At 39.8% G+C, this 21,995-nt stretch overlaps 1 protein-coding gene across 3 annotated transcripts in view; it reads left to right on the top strand.

The window, feature by feature from the left end:
* The first annotated feature begins 1,856 nt into the window (after positions 1-1,856).
* Positions 1,857-21,995, top strand: part of CFAP299 (cilia and flagella associated protein 299) — a 562,884-nt gene continuing 542,745 nt past the window's right edge. For all 3 annotated transcript variants that reach the window (XM_029926049.1, XM_029926115.1, XM_029925982.1), the window contains exons 1-2: positions 1,857-1,981; positions 19,289-19,419. In XM_029926049.1, the coding sequence (XP_029781909.1) occupies positions 1,871-1,981; positions 19,289-19,419 (242 nt within the window). In that variant the 5' untranslated portion in view covers positions 1,857-1,870. The remainder of the gene's footprint in view (positions 1,982-19,288; positions 19,420-21,995) is intronic.

Here is a 21,995-nt window from a genome sequence, read left to right as displayed (position 1 = left end):
GTTGGCACTTACCACAGTGCTTGACACTCAGGGAGTGTTCAGTAAGTATTATTGTTATTATTGTTGTTCTTGTTGTGTTTTTCTCTCTTTTTTAAAAAATAGGCTTCATGCCCCACATGGGCCTTCAACTCATGACCCTGAATTCAAGAGTTGCACGCTCTACTCTGTCATGTCAGCCAGGCGGCCTTTTTTTTTTTTTTTTTTTTTTGTATTTTGAGTGCTCAGGGTTTCTTTATCTTTTCTGGTCTCCTAAATTCAATGATTACATTGCAGTAAGAAAATGTCCAAAATGCCTTCTAAAATATTTCAAGAAATATTCCTTAATTAAAAACAAGTTAGTGATTCTGGGTGTGTGGGTGGCTTAGTTTTTAAGTATCTGACTCTTGATTTCAACTCAGGTCATGATCTCAGAGTTATTGAGGCTGAGCAGTGACAGGGCTGCTTGGTACCCTCTTTCTCCCTCTCTCTCTGCCCCTCGTCCATACACATCCCTCTGCTCTCTCTCCCTCTCTAAAATAAATAAGCTTAAAAAAATAAGCCAGAGATATATTATAGATTACTGGGCCCACATCACTTAAAATTTGTACATTTGTGATACTCTAATTTTTGAGATGACCTTTTTTTAAAAAAATTTTATTATTTTTTTAAAATTTTTTTTAATGTTTTATTTATTTTTGATACAGAGAGAGACAGAGTATGAGAGGGGGAGGGTCAGAGAGAGAAGGAGACACAGAACCAGGAAGCAGGCTCCAGGCTCCGAGCTAGCTGTCAGCACAGAGCCCGACGCGGGGCTCGAACCCACGAACGTGAGATCTGACCTGAGCCGAAGCCGGAGGCCCAACCGACTGAGCCACCCAGGCGCCCCAAGATGACCTTTTTAAATTGGGAACGCTGCCAAGTATCTTACCAGATATTTTAATTAAGAGAAACTTGTTCGGCACACCTGAAAATCTTCAGAATCAATTCTTTAAGTACTTAAAGAGCAACTACCAGAGGCTCAGTATTGTACTGTGTTAATTTGCAAATATGATTTGAAAAGTACTAAAATCCACATTTTAATTCTGAACAGTTTTACCAGCTGCCACATTAGAGTACTTTATTTTAAAAATGCAACACTTTGTTCTAAAGGAAACATCTTTAGGTCTTTTAGGCTTTTACTTTTTAATTTTCCACAGATATCTTACCGTTAGGAAAGGCAGCTTCCACAAATGTCTTTCACTGTGTGCTTATTGAAAGTTAAAAAAAAAAGTTTAAAAAATAAGCAACTGGGGCCAAAGGACGTTTTCAAAGATACTTTTACGGAATTTCTTTCATTTGGGAAATCATAAATTCTTCTTCAGATCCAAACATTAGCAATAATTTGCCTTTAAGTTTTATTTTTTAATTTAACAAATCATTAAATATTATTGTTTTTTTGACACAACACCGTTTCCAAAGACTTCTGTTTTGAGATACACTTCTTGCAAAAATAGACCTTCAGTCACCTGAGTGCTAACCTCGATATTTTTGACCCACGTGAACTTGTGTTAGAATGAGATTGAGGTGGGATCTAGGATATTTTGTCGACACGTCGTGGCAGTCTCATAATATTTAATTTTGGATTGCAATTTGCATCTTTCACGTGGCTCCACGTTTCACCAAGGTTTGAATCAGCTGACTGGTGTCAGGCGTGAATTTGAAGCGGTTAATTTGAGACTGTGTGCCTAGGAGTTACTGGGAAACACGAAACTCAGCAGCAAACGCGGGGGCGGGACTAACGTCCAACGCTCCGCGCCGGTACCCAACTGATTGGAAGAAAGGAAGGGGGTGGTACGTCCGGACCAGGCCCTCGCGCCTCTGTCGCCAGGGACGCTTCGGCCCAGGCAACAAGATGAATCGGGAAGAGGGGCTGACGGCCGTGGACAACATAGTCACTCAGTTCAACACCTATGAAGATTTCCTCGACTCGCAGATCACTACGGTGGACCTGTACTACTTGGAGGTAAGAGCTGCCGCACCGCAGAGTGGACCCCGCCTTCCTCTTAGTCCTTCCCGAGCCCCCAGTCATGGAGTCGTCGCCCCCTGGCGGCGAACTCCCGCAAAACGTCAGGCTCTGCAGTTTGCCGACAGCGGCGCCAGAGCACCGCCGCGTCCTGTACCCGCCCCGCACGGCCTCAGTCCCGCGGCAATTCGTGTCCCTTCTGGGGCTGGCCGGGCCGGCGTGGAAACAGGCGGGTGCGCACGCCCGCCCGCGGGGAGTCTTCAGTGTCGGTCTCTCCTTCACACATGGTGTCTCCCGGCCCATTTTTCCAAAGTCGTTGCCTGCGAGGAGGTGGCTGGATTCGGAGACCTTACGCTGGGCTGTGATTCAGGTCTGGCACGCTGTTTCTCTTTACTTCGCCACTTTGCATTAAAGAATTGAAGACAGTATCCTTCCAGGGCAAAGGGCGACACCAACTTGGTGTATCTGGTGTTATATTGGGCGTCTGGGTCCATAAACCTCCACCACACACTCATACCCTTAATGCTGGGTAGGTAGTACAGGAATATGCAGGCGTATTCCTGACTTAGGTTTATGGAGATGCGAATCACAACTAATATTGATAATAAAAAAAATAAATCCTGCTATACTGCAACATTAGACGTAATGGGATTGGCCACTGTCTTCCACTCAGCAACTGTTTTCCTTCCGTCTTCTTTAAAGGTGCGTGTTTATTGGAGGGATAATGGGGTGAGGACGGTGGAACAGAGTTCTTGTCCTCTGTGAGGTAAACCAGGGTGGGCTGGAAAATAACAGGCTACTGGTCCTGAAAGGCAGGAGGTGAGCGGTGGATTCCTAGAGTCCTGTAATATTCCCAGGCCGACTAACTGAGCACTGCCCTGGAGATTGAGCTGTCCAGGATCCAAGACACAGCCCCAGAATGCCTCCTTCCTGTTTGGGCCAGACAAGACAGGCGCCACTGGGTGGTGCCAACTCACAGCTGAACCTCTGAAGGGTTTGGATCCTGTAGCCAGACTCTGGATTTTAGTGGATTGACACTTTTGGACTCCAAGGATCATGTTAGCAAAATTTTACTTACATGTTTACTTAAGTGTTGATTGCAAGGTTTGAAAAGTGCTTATTCTTCAAAATACATTCAGGTACTGGGTATGAATGTTACTTCTACATTGCTAAGCCAGAGGTACACACTATAGGTAGCACATGCACTTGCAGTATTTAACCCAAGAATAAATGAGAGAACTGTTCTCTAAAAGTGAAATACCTGCTTGGCAAGGAGACCTGGAGGGAGTAAAGGGGCCCGAGAGATCATCGGAACTGAACTCAGAGTAGCCAAATAGTGGTAGAAGTTCAGACAAGATGCTAAAGGGAAAAATAAAATCTGGAAAGAGTTATGCCTACTATTGACAAGCCCTTCTTCTTTTTTTAAAGGTTTATTTATTAATTCATTTTGAGAGAAAGGGGGAGGTGAAGGGGCAGAGAGAGAGGGAGAGAATCTCAAGCAGGCTCCTCACTGTCAGTGCAGAGCCCAAAGCAATATTCAGTTTCATAAATCAGTCTCGCAAACTGTGATATCATGACTTGAGCCCAAAACAAGAGTTGCCTGCTTAGTTGACTGAGCTGCCCAGGTGCCTCTTGCTAAGCCCTTCCTATTTTGGCAGTTAGGTTGGAGAGGGTGGTCTATATCCCAGCTTTGCTTCCTTCTTCATGCCCACATGTCTTCAAGTGGAGTCTCTTTTACACATAACTTCTACAGCTCAACTATTCCAAGGAGAGTCCAATTAGGGAACTAGGCTCGTACAACTAGACGGAATCCATTTTCATGTCAGTATCAGTTAATCTGGTTCTCTGTTCATATGTGTCTACAGATGTTGGAGGAAACATAATAGCACAAAAGAGATAGATAGCCCAAGGTGAATAAGGAAGATAAGTAATGTCAAACAAAACATTTAAAACCTAGAGAGAACTTTAAATAAATTTTAATTTTCTATCTCATAGACATTTTAGTATATATTAAATCTATAAGCAAAATAATAGACTGCTATGAAGAGGGAACAGAGAGCAAGAAAGAATTCTGAGAAGATAAAAATATAATCGATAGCATTTTTGAAAGGGCTAACTAATAGAATAAATAGTTTTTAAAGGATAAATTAAACATCTGGAAGTTAAAGGTGACTTAATTATCCAGAATATAGTAAAAAAAAAAAAAGATGAGGAAAGAATTCTATGAAGGAAAACATGAAAGAATACTTTCATGATGCTCAACATCTACCTAGTAAATTTACCAGAAAGAAATTATGTAGCATATTAGGGGGATAAAGTAACCAATTGAATAATGAAAATAATTTTCTCTGTTGCAGATAAGCACAAAATTGTAAGTGTCCATTAGCTGTTTAGTTGGATAAATGAAAAAAGATTCTTATCTAGGAGGATAGTGGTGGAATCTTAGAATTTTGAGAATAAAATGGTAATTCAAAGATAACTAAAATTGGATTGGATGACATCAAAATTAAAAACTTTTGTGCACTGAAATACACTATCAATAGAGTGAAAAGCCAACCCATAGAATGAGAGGAAATATTTGCAGATTATATATCTAATAAGGGTTAATATCTAGAAAATGTGATACACACAGGAGTATTATACAGCCATGAAAAGGGTGAGATTGTGCCATTTGTGACAACATGGACAGACTTAGAGGGTATTTGATAAGTGAAATAAGTCAGACTGAGAAAGACAAATAACATGATTCCACTTATAAGTAGAATTAAAAAAAAAGCAAACAAAAAGCAGAATCAGACAATTAATATAGAAAATAAACTGATGGTTGCTAGAGGGAAAGGGTGGGGGGATGAGTAGAATGAATGAAGGGGAGTAGGAGATACAGGCTTCTAGTTATGGAATGAATAAGTCACGAGAATACAAGGCACAGCATAAGGAATATGAGCAATGATATTGTAATAGTGGTATAATGGGACAGATGTAATGGGACACACTTGTGGTGAACATAGCATAATGTATAAATTTGTCAAATCACTAAGTTGTACACCTGAAACTAATGTAACATTGTGTGTCAATCATACTCAAAAAGCTCACCCCATATTGATATACTATTTCACCTCTGTTAGGATAGCCATTAAAAAACCCCCAGAAAATGGGGCATCTGAATGGCTCAGTCGGTTAAGTGTCTGACTCCTGATTTCCACTCCATTCATGATCTTGCAGTTTGTGAGTTTGAACCCAGCATTGGACTCTGCACTGATAGTGCAGAGCCTGCTTGGGATTTTTTCTCTCCCTTTCTCTCTGCCCCTCCCCTGCTCATGTGCTTGCTCTCTCTCTCTCTCTCTCTCTCTCTCTCTCTCTCTCTCTCAAAATAAATAAGTAAAACTTAAAAAAAATATTAAAACCAGAAAATATTAAATGTTAGCAAGGATATGGAGAAACTGGAACACTGCACCACTGGTGGGAGTATAAAATGGTACTCTTATGGTAGAGAGTGTATGGCACCTCTTCAAAATATTAAAGTTAGAATTACTGTATGATCTAGCAATTTCATTTGTGTGTCTACAGCCAGAAGATCTGAAAGGAGGGACTGGAACAGATATTTGTACACTTATGTTTATGGCAGCATTATTCACAATAGCCAGAAGGTGGAAGCAGCCTAAGTATTGATGGATCAATGTGGTACATCTACAGTGAAATATTATCCAGCCTTTAAAAGGGAGGGACTTCTGACACATGCTACAGTTGAACCTTGAGGACATTATCTTGAGTGAAGTAATCTAGCCACAAGAAGACAAGTATGGTATCACTGCACTTTTATGAGGTACCTAGGGTAGTCGGATTCACGAAGACAGGAAGTCAGAGGTCAATGCCTGGGTCTGGAGGAAAGGGAGATTGGGAGTTATTGTTTAACTGGTACAGAGTTTCAGGTTTGTAAGATCAAAGGGTTCTGGTGATGGGTGGGGGTGATGGTGGCACAACAGTATGAATGTACTCCAGACCACTGGACTATATATACTCAGAACAGTTAATTTTGTATTTTGTATATTTTATACAAATTGAAAAGAAATAATTCAGAGTGTCTACAACTCACCTACTGTAAGGACACAGGTCTGAACCAAACTGACTCTAACAGGCTTCAAGCTTCCCCTCTGACCTTGGAGGCCTAGGTGTCCCCTTCTCAGAATCATTAGACAGTAGAAGGGCACACACTGCCCAAGGAAGGAGGGACCACCCTTGTAACACCCAATCAGGAAAGGCCAGCTAACACCTTTAACATTTCTAAGGGCAGGCCTAAAGATGGAAGCTATAGATAATCACCTATTGCTCCTATTGCTTGAGGCTAGTCACGCCCTACGTGAGGGTCCTGGGCCCACTCTGTAATTGGTCAATACTCTAAATGTTGTGATTGGCTCCCACTAAAACTATCAATGTATGGTTAAAGTTACTGCCAGTATTGATAGGTGATAATGATTGGACCCCGGTAGCTGTGTCACAATTTCCTGAAACCCCCCCTTCCCAAACCCATAAAGGCCCTACCCTGCCTTTGTTCGGGGCTCTCAGCCTGGATCCACTGCACTGGTAAAGTCTGTGAGCCCGAGTTTAGGTCCGGCGAGCCTGAACCCGTAATAAAGCCCTTTGCTTTTGCATGCGTGACTCGATCTCCCTGGTGGTTTCTGGTTTGGGGGGACGATATTAAAACTCTGGGCATAACACTATAAATCAGCTTGATCTTAGACTTTGCATTCTCAGTAGCGATTCCTAAAAGGGAAAGGGAGTAACATCTTCAAACTTCTAGAAAATTTTATTTTGAACCTAGAATTCTTTCCCTGGCTGTTAGATATTTTCTGTTTGGCCCTTGAGATCGACGGACTGTCCTACCCCAACTTGTTCTGTGCCCGAAAGAGATGGACTTCTGTGACTTCTTCAACTGGACCCCCTTTCTCTTTGGCCAATTGGGTTTAGCCAATAAGAGGCACCAGCAAGAAATTAGAAGCCAGGAGAAGAGAGAGGTTAGGCATTCCCACCCTCCCCACCCCAGACTCCTTCTATACTGTGCTGTAGGATAGGAGTTGATATTTTCTTCCAAAAAGCCATAATTTAATTTTGGTTTCCCTGGGCTCTATTAACCGTTCCCTCCTCTAACCTCATTTGGACGAGTTAGTTAGTGGCTGTGTGTTAATAGCTTAGGGCTGTTGCTAGCTGCAGGCTGCTTCATTATCCCTCTAGGCTTTCTCTTAACCCTGTCTATACCTTTGTTAATTAACTCAGCCACTCGGTTTCCTTCAATTACTCCATTTAAATGTGTCTTTGGTTTCCTGCCTGGATTGACTAAAGGAACTAAGTAATTTAGCATTCAAATGGAAGTGCAGAGGAAAGACATATGGGGGGAAATGAGGGACTTCTAAAACCACCTGCTGGTCTTTTCTGAATTTGTAGCTTGAGCAAATGCTTCATATATTTTCAAATAATTTTTCAAATTTATTACTATAAATTTGCATATAGTTTTCTTTCGTCTGTTTTATGTCTCTTTTCTAATTTCTAAAATTGTTTGCATGTTCTTTATTTCTACCATCAATCTTGGCAAATGTTATCTATTTTATTAGTCTTTTAAAAGGATAGGCTCTTGGCTTTCATTAAGCAATCAAAGCTTATGGGATTTATATATTTTAATTTCTATTTTATTTATTTCTCCTGTAATTTTTATTAATTCTTTAGTTCTGTATTGTTTAGCTGTCTTTGCTGTTCTTTCCTTCCTTTCTTGAAATGGTTAGCTATTCATTTTCAAGCTTTTTTCCCCTAGTAAATACACTGATGGAATTATTTTCAATGTATTTTTTTAAGGTTTGTTATATGATTTCTTTGCCAAAAATGTAAAACTCCATGACAAAATATGTTATAAATAAATCAAAAGACAAGCAATTACTTGAAAATGAATATTTGCAAAATGTATAATCAACAGGGACTTGTTGTTGAGAGTAAAGCCCTGTGAATAAATGAGAAACAGATAAAATCCGATAGAGCGATGAGAAAATTTAACAGAGGCAATTCTTACATAGACACTAAATATAATAATTATATAAAGATTTGCATATATACAGCATGCTGTCATTTATGGGAATTTTTTTTCTGTGTAAATATACTTTTTTTGGGGAGGGTTCTGAAACAGCTTGCCATTTTACCTTTATTTATTTATGTTTTTACAATTTATTGTCAAGTTGGTTTCCATGTAACACCCAGTGCTCTTCCCCATAAGAGCCCTCCTCCATGTCCATCAGCCCCCTTCCCTTTCCCCCCCTCCCCCTTCAGCTCTCAGGTTGTTTTCAGTATTCATCAGTTGATGGACATTTAGGCTCTTTTCATGATTTGGCTGTTGTTTGAAAGTGTTGCTATGAACATTGGGGTTCATGTGCTCCTATGCATCAGCACTTCTGTATCCCTTGGGTAAATCCCTAGCAGTGCTATTGCTGGGTCATAGGGGAGTTCTATTAATTTTTAGTGGAACTTCCACACTGTTTTTCCAGAGGGGCTGCACCAGTTTACATTCCCACCAACAGTGTAGGAGGGTGCCCCTCTCTCCACACCCTCACCAGCATCTATAGTTTCCTGTTTTGTTCATTTTAGCCACTCTGACCAGCATGAGATGGTATCTCAGGGTGGTTTTGATTTGGATTTCCCTGATGATGAGTGACTGACGCTGAGCATCATTTCATGTGTCTGTTGGCCATCTGGATGTCCTCTTTGGAGAAATGTCTATTCATGTCTTCTGCCCATTTCTTCACTGGATCATTTGTTTTTTGGGTGTGGAGTTTGGTGAGTTCCTTGTAGATTTTGGATACTAGCCCTTTATCTGATATGTCATTTGCAACCATCTTTTCCCCTTCCATCAGTTGCCCATTGTAGTTTTCTTGATTGTTTCCTTTGCCTTGCAGAAGCTTTTTATCTTGATGAGGTCCCAATAGTTCATTTTTGTTCTTGATTCCCTTGCCTTTGGGGATGTGTCAAGTAGGAAATTGCTGCGATTGAGGCCAAGGAGGCTATTTCCTGCTTTCTCCTCTAGGGTTTTGATGGTTTCCTATCTCACATTCAGGTCCTTCATCCGTTTTGAGTTTATTTTTGTATATGGTGTAAGAAAGTGGTCTAGTTTCATTTTTCTGCATGTTGCTGTCCAATTCTCCCAGCACCATCTGTTAAAGAGGTTGTCTTTTTTCCATTAGGTACTCTTTCCTGTTTTGTCAAAGATTTATTGGCCATGCATTTGTGGGTCCGGTTCTGGGTTCTTTATTCTATTCCATTGGTCTATGTGTCTGTTTTTGTGCCAGTACCATACTGTCTTGATGATGAGAGCTTTGTAGTAGAGGCTAAAGTCTGGGATTGTGATGCCTCCCGCTTTGGTTTTCTTCTTCAATATTACTTTGGCTATTTGGGTTTTTTTGTGGTTCCATATGAATTTGAGGATAGTTTGTTCTAGTTTTGAGAAGAATGCTGGCGCAATTATGATTAGGATTGCATTGAATGTGTAGATTGCTTTGGGTAATAATGACATTTTAACAATGTTTATTCTTCTGAACAATGAGCATTGAATGTTTTTCCATTTCTTTGTGTCTTCAATTTCCTTCATAAGTTTTCTTTAGTTTTAATCATACAGGTCTTTTACATCTTTGATTAGGCTTATTCCTAGGTATGTTATGCTATAGTTTTTTGTGCAATTGTGAATGGGGTCAGTTTCTTTATTTCTCTTTTTGTTGCTTCATTATTGGTTTATAAAAATGTAACCAATTTCTGTATGTTGATTTTGTACCCTACGACTTTGTTGAATTCATGGATCAGTTCCGGTAGGCTTCTGGTGGAGTCTGTCGGGTTTTCTATGTAGAGTATCATGTCATCTGTGAAAAGTGAAAGTTTGACTTCATCTTTGCCAATTCTGATGCCTTTTATTTCCTTTTGTTGTCTTATTGCTGATGCTAGGCCTTCCAGCACTATGTTAAACAACAATGGTGAGAGTGGACATCCTTCTGTTCATGATCTCAGGGGGAAAGCTCTCAGTTTTTCCTCCATTGAGGATGATATTAGCTGTGGGCTTTTCATAAATGACTCTTATGATGTTTAAGTAAGTTCCTTCTATCCCAACTTTCTTGAGGGTTTTTATTAAGAAAGGATGGTGTATTTTGTCAAATGTTTTTCTGCATCTATTGACAGGATCATGTGGTTCTTATCTTTCCTTTTGTTAATGTGATGTATCACACTGATGGACTTGTGAATATTGAATCCGACCTGTAACCCAGGAATGAATCCCACTTGATCATGGTGGATAATTCTTTTTATATGCTGTTGAATTCATTTTGCTAGTATCTTTTTGAGTATTTTTGCATCTGTATTCATTAAGGATATTGGCCTGTAGTTCTATTTTTTTGTTGGGTCTTTGACTGGTTTGGGGATCAAAGTGATGCTGGCTTCGTAGAATGAGTCTGGAAGTTTTCCCTCTATTTCTATTTTTTGTAATAGCTTGAGAAGAATGGGTATTAACTCTGCTTTAAATGTCTGGTAGAATTCCCCAGAGAAGCTATCTGGCCCTGGGCTCTTATTTGTTGGGAGATTTTTGATAACTGATTCAATTTCTTCACTGATTATGGGACTGTTCAGATTTTCTATATCTTTCTGTTTGAATTTTGGTAGTGCATCTGTGTTTAGGAATTTGTCCACTTCTTCCAAGTTGTCCAGTTTGTTGACATATAATTTTCCATAATATTCCCTGATTGCTTGTATTTCTGAGGGATTGGTTGTAATAGATCCATTTTCATTTATGATTTTGTCCATTTGGGTGTTCTCTCTTTTCTTTCTGAGGAGCCTGGCTAGAGGTTTATCAATTTTGTTTATTTTTTCAGAAAACTGACTCTTGGTTTCATTGATATGTTCAACTGTTTTTTGTATTCTATATTGTTTACTTCTGCCCTCATCTTTATTATTTCTCTTCTTCTGCTGGGTTTGTGGTGCTCTTGCTGCTCGCCTTCTATTTCCTTTAGGTGCTCTGTTAGATTTTGAATTTGTGCTTTTTCTAGTTTCTTGAAATAGGCTTGGATTGCATTATACTTTCCTCTTAGGACTGCCTTTGCTGCATCCCAGAGAGTTTGGATTGTTGTATTTGCTTTTTCATTTGCTTCCATATATTTTTTAATTTCTTCTCTAAGTGCCTGATTGGCCCATCATTCTTTAGTAGGGTTGTCTTTAACCTCCATGTTTTTGGAGGTTTTCCAGACTTTTTCCTGTGATTGATTTCAAGTTTCATAGCATTGTGATCTGAAAGTGTGCATGACATGATCTAATTCATTTATATTTATGGAGGGCTGCTTTATGACTCAGTATGTGATCTACCTTGGAGATTGTGCCATGGGCATTCGAAAAGAAAGTGAATTCTCTAGCCTCAGGATGTAGAGTTCTAAATATATCTGTCAGATCCCTCTGTTTCAATGTGTCATTCAGGTCTATTGTTTCTATAGTGATTTTCTATCTAGTTGATCTATCGATTGCTGTAAGTGGAGTATTAAAATCCCCTGCAATTAGCACATTCTTATCAATAAGATGGTTTCTGTTCATGATTAATTGTTTTATGTATTTGGGTGCTCCCGAATTCGGCACATAGATGTTTATAATTGTTAGCTCTTTCTGATGGAGAGACTGTGTAATTATTATATAATGTCTTTCTTCATCTTTTGTCACTGCCTTTACTTTAAATTCCAGTTTGTCTCATATAAGTATGTCTACTCTGGCTTTCTTTTGACTTCCAGTTGCATGATAGGTATTTCTTCATCCCCTCACTTTTAATCTGATAGTGTCTTCAGGTCTAAAAGGGTCTCTTGTAGACAGCAAATAGAGGGGTTTTGCTTTTTTATCCATTTTTCTACCCTATGTCATTTGATTGGAGCATTTAGTCCATTTACATTCAGTGTTATTGAAAACTATGGGTTTAGATTAATTGTGTTCTCTGTAGGATTCATGCTTGTAGTGGTATCTTCGGTACCTTGTATTCCTTGTAATATTTCCCTCATAGAGTCCCTCTTAGGATTTCTTGTAGGGCTGGTTTGGTGGTGATGAATTCTTTCAATTTTTGTTTATTTGGGAAAACCTTTATTTTTTCTTCTATTTTGAATGACAGGCTTACTAGATAAAGGACTCTTGACTGCATTATTTTTTCTGTTCATCACATTGAAGATTTCCTGCCGTTTCTTTCTGGCCTGCCAAGTTTCAGTAGATAAGTCTGTAACTACTCTGATAAGTTTCCCTTTGTATGTTAGGGCCCTTTTATCCCTAGCTGCTCTCAGAATTCTCTCTTTATCCTTATATTTTGCCAGTTTCAATATGATATGCTGTGCTGAAGGTCGATTCAAGTTACGTCTGAGGGGAGTTCCCTGTGCCTCTTGGATTTCAATGTCCTTCCCCAGATTGGGGAAGTTTTTGGCTATAATTTGATCAAGCACCCCAGGACCTTTTTTTCTTTCTTCTTCAGTAATTTCTTTGATATAGATATTATTCCATATGATTGTATCACTCAGGTCTCAAATTCTCCTTTCATTCTCCTGGATCCATTTCTCTCTCTTTTTTTCACCTTTTTCTTTTTCTATAATTGTGTCTTCTAATTCACCTATTCTCCTTTCTGCCTCTTCAATATGTGCAGCACTGCCTCTGTTTTATTTTGCACTTCATTTATAGCATTTTTTAACTCATCACAGCTATTCTTAAGGTCCCTAATCTTTGTATCAATAACTTCTCTGTTGACTTCCATGCTTTTTTCAAGCCTAGTGATTAACTTTATGACAATTGTTCTAAATTCTTGCCCTGTTATGTTGCTTATATCTGTTTTGAGCAGTTCTGTAGCTGTGACTTCTTCCTGCAATTTCTTTAGAGGATACTTCTTCTGTTTCATCATTTTGGCCAGCTTTCTGTCTCTTGTATGTTTTAAAAGCTTGTTATGCACTCTGCACCTGTGAGTGTTGCTATATTAATGGAGGCTCATTGACTGCCTAGGGCCTGTCTGTTCAGGAAGTGTTCTTTTTAATGGTGTCTCTCAGTTTCTCTTATTGTGCTTTTGGTTATTTTATTTCCCTACTCAGTGATATTTGGGACTCCCCACCATGTGTACTTTGGCTTGTCTCTTGAGGTAGCCCTGGAAAGGAAAACAGACAGACAAACACATAGGGAACAAAAGCACGCAAATGCACAGACACATCAAACAAACAAGCAAACCAAAAGGAGAAAGAAAAGAAAAAAAAGGGGGGGGGGCAGGGGGTAACAAAACAAAAGCAAAGGACAGTCTAAAAGTATGAACCAGAAATTCTAGCCACACATAAAGAGTAGGGTGGAGGCAGTGCAGAGCATCTGCAAAGAGAGAAGTGACAGGGGTGTGGAGGAAGTGAAATTGAAGGTTGACCAGGCAGAGAGACTAAAAGGCTTATTTCAGTGAGAGAAAGAGGAGAATATGGTAGTAGGTGAGGATGAAGATAATGTTACCTGAAGAAGCTATATAGTCTGATTATTCCAGACAGAGAGAGAAAGGAAGGTAGCATCAAGAGAATGGATTAAATATGACTGTTCAGGCAAACCAATGTCCCATATGCCCAGTCCAGCAGAGGGGAGAGATAAAAATGAGATAAGGGAAAATATATCTGAATAGGAAGAATTAATCTAGTACAATGCATCAGTGTTGGTCTTTCCCAGTTTGGGGAGGGCCGGGAAGGCAGCTCTCCAGCGAGGATGGGCATGGTTTGGTGGAGGTAGATCTCTTGGGCTGCTCCTCGAGGCCCTGCCTTGGTGGTTGTGGGGAGAAGAATGGCAGTGCCCCAATCCCTTCTTGAACCAAGCATAGCAAGTCACTCTTTTGGGTAGGATCTCCCTGTGTGGAGGGTGGGCCAAGTTGTATTTTCCAAGCCCCGCCTAGTTTCCAAATCTTAGTCCACCCACTTTAATGATACCACACAAAATGTACTCCTGCAGGCTGAGCGGCTTCCTAGCTGGATGGAGTAGGGGGAGGAGGGGAACAGTTTCTTCTGGCACTGCCTGGGATTGGGTCACCGAGCCCAAGGAAAATGTGCCAGCTAGAGAGGAAGGATCTCTCTCCCTGTACCCGGTGGTTATAGATGGGATGATGGGATCCCTCTCTGTCCTGGCTGTAGAGACAGCTCTATGAGCATTTTCAGCCTCTCATTCTCTTCCCCTCCTCTCTCCACAGCTCTGCGTGCTCTCCGCAGCTCCCTCCCCTCCGAGTCTCCTGTCCAGCCTGTTTTTATCTTCCCCAGTTCGCACTCACTCAGGCACCTATGAAGCTGTCTTCTTAGTGGAATCTGTGTCTTTTCCTCCAAGACTCTTGCAGATCAGAGTATTGTGGCTTCAGTCCTTCTTAGTTTGGTAGATGCAGGCGGGTGAAAATTAACAGAGCTCCCTCCTTCTCTGCCATCTTGCCCCTCTCGCCCTTGGGAAATTTTTTCTTAATCATGAAACTATACCAAACACTCCTCCTTTCATGATGGGAGTAGTCCTCACTAACTTTCTACCAAGTGTCTGGCTAATCCCAAGCCCTGAGCTTATTTTTCCCCAAGGCCGTCAGCACAGTGAAAGGCAACCAACCCCATTATATTTCTTATTGCTGGTACAATGTCCTCTAGCAGCAGCCACCACTTGGTTACCCAAAGCCTTGTTTTCATTGCAGGTATCTTTTTGCCTCTGCATTCCAGGACTACGGTGTACTCCATAACACTGTGCAGGGGGCTTTTAATGCCTTTAATAAGATCAGATATCTAGTGCTGGGCAACCCAGAACCAACCAGAAAGCCCATCCTTAAATTTTTACTCATTTGAAACCATTGCCAGTAGCTAATTGTGAGTCATTCAGGGTTCAGGCAGAGAAGCAGAGCACACACTATTTATTTAGAGAAAGCACAAGCATGCATGAGTGGGTGAGGAGCAGAGAGAGAAAGAGAGGGAGAGAGAGAATCCCAAGGAAGCTCTTGGTTGTTAGCACATAACCTGACGCAGTGCTCCATCTCACGAACTATGAGATCATAAAGCTAAAGACTAATTTTACTTAAGAAATGGGTGAAAAACAATGTAAAATGAATCCAGGAATATATTAAGAAATAATAGATCAGAATAAGAATAGTGTAATTTATCATAGGAGTGCAAGGATGAACTCATGACATTCAATTTAAAAAGAAAAAAATAACTTCTATAGATGTATAAAAAGCATAGGATAAAATTCTAAACTCCCTCATACCATAACTTGATGAAGAGTATAAAGCAAACACTTGTAAACTTCTTATTCAGTGGTTAAACATTTCAAAGTTTAGCACTGAAATAGAAACATGATAAAAATGGTTGTGAGTACTCTTAATAATAAATGTAAGTGAAATCCCTCAGGAATCAGAGGGAAGTAGAAATAAAATATATTTGAAAAAATAATGGCTAAAAAGTTTCCAAATTTTGTGAAAAGTATAAATTCATAGAGCCGGGGAAGATAATGTGTTCCAAGTGGAATAAATACAGAGAAAACAATCCAAGAACTGTCTTAACTGTTGAAAACCAGTGATAAAAGAAAATCTTAAAGGAATCTAAAATGAAGGGATACATTATGTAAAATAAAACACCTCTCAGAGGTAATATAAGGCTTAGGACAATGGGGTGACATTTTTTTTAATTAAAAAAATTTTTTTATAGTTTATTGTCAAGTTGGTTTCCATAAAACACCCAGTGCTCATCCCCACAAGTGCCTGCCTCCATGCCCATCAATCCTTTCCTCTCTCCCCCTCACCCTTCAGCCCTCAGTTTGTTTTCAGTATTCAAGAGTCCTCTCATGGTTTGCCTCCCTCCCTCTCCCCAACTATTTTCCCCCCTCCCCCTTCTTCATGGTCCTCTGTTAAGTTTCTCCTGTTACACTTATGAGTGAAAACATATGGTATTTGTCCTTTGCTGCCTGACTTATTTCACTTAGCATGACACCCTTGAGTTCTATCCATGTTGCCATGAATGGCCAAATTTCATTCTTTCTCATTGCCATGTAGTATTCCATTGTATATATAATCCACATCTTATTGATGGGATGACATCTTTAAAGTGTTGAAAAGTCAAAAATCAAACTGGAGCACTAATCCAGAAAAAATATCTTTCAAAAATGAAGATGAAATATATTTTTTTAGTCAAACAAAAGCCACAAGATAATTTGTTAGCAGGCCCACACTACAAAAAATATTAAAGTTTTTTAGGTAGAAGCAAAATTGTATCAATCAGAAACTTGGATCTATACAATGGAATGAAAAGCACTATAGATGCTTAACATGTGAATAAAAATATTTTTTGTCTCTTTAAAGATAATTGACCATTTAAAGTGGACAGATGGGGACATCTGGGTGGTGGCTCAGTTGGTTGAGCAGTTGAGTGTCAGGTTTTGGCTCAGGTCATGATCTTGCGGTTTGTGGGTTCAAGTCCTGCATAGGGCTCTGTGCTGATAGCTAGCTCAGAGTCTGTAACCTGCTTAAGATTCTGTTTCCTTCTCTCTGCTCCTCCCCCACTCTCTCTCTCTCAAAAATAAATAAGCATTAAAAAAATTAAAAGAATAAAGTGACAGATGACTTATGAGTGTACTAGTGGTAATGGTTGGGGAGGCAACCAACTTCAGCTTTCTCCTTATTTTCTCAGTAGATCTTGTTACTTGTTACAGTCTACCTTAGTGTAGATGAGTGTAGAATTATCCACCTGATTTTGTGTGGCCCGGGTAAGGCACACAGAAATGCACAATTCATCCTATATATGAAATTAATACAGCAGCTTTTTTTTTTTAATTTTTTATTTATTTTCGATACAGAGAGAGAGCATGAGAGGGGGAGGGGCCGAGAGAGAAGGAGACAGAGAACCGGAAGCAGCTCCAGGCTCTGAGCCGGCGCCAGCACAGAGCAGTACAGCAGTTTTTAATGGGCCTTACTGTGGAAAATACTGTGTTGATTACAAGACATTTGTATTCTTCTAGAAAACCCCCACAGTGTCACAGAGTTTAGCTGAGATTTCTTCCCATATGCTCATTTTTAGTAATAGATTTATGCAAATTTATGCTCAAATCATCTCTTTTGTAAATCACATCCAAAATCATTGCTTTTTTTCTATTAAATATTAATTCCACTAGGTGGAGTCATTTGCTTAGTTTTTGTAGTTCACACTAAAGAGCCTAAAAATAACACATATAATAAGCAGGGAAACAAGTCAGAAAAAAGGCAAATAACCCTCTCAAGATCTGGTTCTTTGGGTATATTAGCTTGGCAAATGTATCCCCATTACGACACAGAGTTCACTACAGTTGAGCCTTGAACAGCAAGAAGGTTAGAGGCACCAAACCCGGTGCAGTCGAAAACCTGTATATAACTTTCAAGTTCCCCAACACTTAACTACCAATAGCCCACTATTGAGTGGACACCTCACTGAGAACATAAACAGTTGCACAGAGAACTTAAACAAAACACACACATTTTGTATATCATATGTATTATACGCTGTATTTTTACAATAACGTAGGCCTGAGAAAAGGTAATGTTAAGAACATCATGAGGGAGAGAAAGTACACTTACGATACTGTATTTATCTAAACCGTAAGTTTACATCAACTATTTGCCAGATGGATTGTCTGTCAGCACCTGTATCCATGTTGTCCTACAGGATGCAGAATGCTGTAGATGTATGTATTACTAACCCTAGACATGAAAAATGAAAAGATAGTGTGTAGTCTGTAAGTGCTGATAAATTTTAGCTTTTTACAACAGATTTGTACATGTGTTATGGTAGTAAATGATAAACTAGACTAGTCTTGATATTTTATGCATTTATGACACATGTAACTTTGTCTTAATTTTTTCATTATTTCTAGGCTGCATGATTCATTTGTGACTTTTTTCAAGGTGTTGCAAATCTCCGAAGAACTTTTACAATATATTTATTGAAAAAAAATGTGTACACGTGAACCTGCACAGCTCAAACTTTTCTTGTTTGAAGGCCAAGTGTATTTGCTTTTAACGTTTAGCAAAGGAAAGTGGCAAGTTTTCTAGATTGGTAGTGTCTAAATTTTTTCTCCCCAATAGTTTGAGCTTTACTTATTTTTAAATTATTTAAGTTTATTTATTTTTGAGAGAGAGAGAGAGCATGAGTGGTGGGAGGAGTGGAGAGAGAGGGGGACAGAATCTGAAGCAGGCTCCAGGCTCTTCGCCCGACGCGGAGCTTAGCTCATGAACCGTGAGATCATGAGCTGAGCCGAAGTTGGATGCTCAGCTGCCTGAGCCACCGAGGCCACCCCCGAATAGTTTGAACGTTAAAACAGCCCCTAAGGGTTGAACCAGGCATCTTAAGTTTACTCATTTAATCCTGTCAGATGGTTCCTGCATTCAACAGTGATGTATTCAATTAGTGTCTGTAGTGAAAAAAGTATATGCTGTTTTCATTATAGTTCAGATATGTCATACTTAAGATGATGATATAAGGAACATTATTATTATGTACACATTTAAATGTAATACTTTAGTCCTTATTATCAGCAACCTAATGTAAAATGACACTTCTTCAGATAATAGGGAAGCAATATTTATTCTTTTTTGAAAACATGATGCAAGTGACACAAATGTAAGGGGCATTTCTTAAAAAAAAAAGGCCTAAAGGATTGTGGGGAAATTTTTTTCAGCTTGAAGCTTTTTTGTTGCCATCTTCTTGGGTTTCTACTTTTCTGTTTTTATTGGTACCAACATTATATGCAAACAATATCTTTCCAGTTAAATAGGAAATTCATCTGCTCTTTATTTTGTATGTGAAGTTTTAATGCTCTGTGTCATCAGTTCATTGACCTCAAGGAAGGAAGTCTATGAAATGTTGAACTTTGTGAGAGCAACCCCATTCTCTTTTGGTGTAATTGGTTTTTAAAAAAGTCTTTCTTGTATGAGTACTATTGTCTCCAGTCTTATTGTTTTAAAGATGCTCTATTAATTATCTACAGCTGCTCTTATAAATGGATTAAAAACACAACAGACTTTTGTCCTCCAATCCCTTAGAGAAAATCTAGTGACTGATATTATTTCCTTTTTTTTCCTTCGTCTTACATCTGTGGGAAAGGGACGACAAATCAGATGTTAATGAAGGTATTGTTAGAAAGGATTCTGAGTTTTCATGTCTAATATGTCTCATTTTTCAGTAATAAGTCTGATTTTTCCTTTAAAACAGCTATTCGGTATCTATTGAATGAAGTAAGATGTCTAATTCGTGTGGAAACCTTACAACTGATTTTTCTCTTTAGGATGAAAGCCTGGCTCGCCAGTTGGTGGAGCTAGGCTACCGGGGCACCGGCGAGGTGGTGAAGAGGGCGGATTTTGAAGCAAGGAAGGCAGCTATAGAGATTGCAAGGCTGGCTGAAAGAACTCAGAAAAAGTAAGTGTCTGTGTTCCCAGTCTGGGTTTTATACTATATTGGAGCGTCTCTGGGAAAGTCCAATTTCATTGGCATCGTTGTCACTTAGAAACATGGGTGGAGCAGGCCGAACTTGGAATACCTTCAGCATGTGCTCGGCCGACCAAGGACTGAAGGAGCTGTGACTTGCTTGCAGGAAGCCACGTGCAGCTCTGAGCTCCTGACTTAGGAAACAGAAGTACCAGAATACAGTCGTTATACTAAGAGATCTCGTTAGAACGTACGTCAGTGTTACTGGCTGCATGTGTTTATGTAGTGAAGAATATGAGTGGTGGCTTTGTCTTAGAATCCTTTGTACTTTTGAGACCTGTACACCTTTGACATCATTTATGTTCTTATGTTTTTGTGAACATTGATCCATTCAACTTTATTAGTGATCCCTGGCTTTTGTTAATGTGACTAACATATAGTTACATAAAATAGGAATCTATTAACAATATTAAACATATTGTAAAGAGATGTACATGTAAAGTGAACTGTACCATCTGATAAGCCAATTTAGAAGGTGGGAGAAAGCAGGGTGCCTGGGTGGCTCAGTGGGTTAAGCATCCAACTTGATTTTGGCTCAGGTCATGATTTCATAGTCATGAGACTGAGCCCCATGTGAGGCTCTGTGCTGGGTGTGGAGCCTGGTTAAAATTCCCTCTCCCTTTCCCTATTTCTCTTCTGTGTGCACACATGCACAAGTTCTTGCTCTCTCTCTCTCAAAAAAAAGAAGAATAAAAAGAAGATGCAACAAAGCAATTATCTATTTACTTTTTAAAAATGAAAGCTAATGTGTAAATGTTAGAGAAGATAATCACTTAGAAATTGGTGTATTATTCTCAAGTATAAGTTTAAACTACCCCATAATTATGAGTAGAAAATTTTCATGTATTTATTATAACACATAGTGTTTGGCGGTGGAACATGAACTGGTTCCCGGAGTGTGCAATTTTAACTGATCTAGTAGTTACTGTGTTTCATTTCCATAGAATATTGGAATTTAATATACTGACGTGTGGTACTGTATTATCTGATGCTGCCATCACACATTAATATGAACTTAGTGGCTTAAAATAACACGAATGTTCTTATTCCTGGTGTTCTGTGGGTCAGGAGTCCAGAGTGCAGTGGCTCAGCTGGGCTCTTCGGTCAGTACGTCACATGATTGAAATCCTGGTGCTTGCTGGATTGAGCCCTCAATCTGGAGGCTTGGAGGATGAATCAGCTTCCAAACTCATTCAGGTTGTTGGCCAAATTCAGTTCCTTGTGACGTGGAACTGAGACTCTCCCCCCCTCTCCATTTCCTTGTCAGCTGTCATTCCGGGGGCTGGGCTGTGGGGTCCTACAGGCGCCCACATTCCTCCCTATGCTTTCCGTACGGTCCCCTTCCAGCAAGAGGAGGTCGAGATTCTCTCACCCTTCAAATCTCTCCAAGTTCTCCTTCTGCAGCATCTTTCTTGATTCCAACCAGAGAGAGATCTGTCCTTTTAAGGGCTCATGTGGTCACACTGGGTTCATCTGGATTATCCTGATAATCTCCCTGTTTTAGGATCTATAACCTTCGTTACATCAGCAAAGTCCCTTCTTCCATGTAATGTAACATGTTCACAGTTTCTAGGAATTAGGGCATAGGTATCCTTAGGGGTGAGCATTTTTTTACCACAGGTAATTTACATAGAAGTTCGATAATTTATTCAACATAATTATGCACGACTTCTAGTCTTAAAAATTTGAAGTGATGGAAAGTATATGTGTACAGTGTGATGAGTCTTCTATAAACTATCAGGGGAATCTTCTCTTTCTGTATTGGTAAATGTTCATCAGGAGCGGAAGTGGTTGGGGTTTGGGAGATTTTATGAGGAATTAATGTATATTCATATTTTATTAGAGATGTGCCCTATTTCATATAAAGAGGAGTTGGTCATGGTTAAACTGTAAGTGTACATGTCTATTTTGTGTTTGAGGATCAAAGGGAGTATTTACTCTATGCAGTAGTCTCTTTAACTGGCCAGAGCTGGAAGTCATCAGGCTCCTTAAGTACCACCCCTGGGAGGCCAGTCCTCACCCAGTGTTGCCAGAATCCTAAAGCCCTTTCATCTGCACATCTTCTCTGACTGGTTTTGCAACGGGATGGGCCCCATATGTTGCCTCTTGCCCGCTGTGGAAGTCACTTTGCTCCCTTCCCTCCCAGGTCTACTGTACTGTTCTTGACAGCAGGGCCAGCAGAGGGTAACCTAGAGCCAAATATGCCTTGGGTCTAAATTTGCTGGAAAATCTCTTTGAAAATACACACGAACATCTGCCTATCTGCCAATTGGTGCCAACATGGGAATACTTGATTCTACTATCAGATTATATTATATTAACTATGTGCAGGTGAGGAGTCCCAAGTAGATCCCAATCCTCTGGTCTGGCAATCATAGAGCACCCATAGTGGGGTGCCTACGTGACACAGATGGTTGAGTGTCCTATTCTTGAATTCAGTTCAGGTCATGGTCTTAGGGTCATGGGGTCACGGTGTGAGAGTGGACCCTGCTTGGGATTCTTTCTTT

The sequence above is a fragment of the Suricata suricatta genome, chromosome 1, assembly GCF_006229205.1.
Source record: "Suricata suricatta isolate VVHF042 chromosome 1, meerkat_22Aug2017_6uvM2_HiC, whole genome shotgun sequence".
In the NCBI taxonomy this organism is placed as follows: Eukaryota; Metazoa; Chordata; class Mammalia; order Carnivora; family Herpestidae; genus Suricata; species Suricata suricatta.
This window is presented reverse-complemented; position numbering and strand designations above follow the sequence as displayed.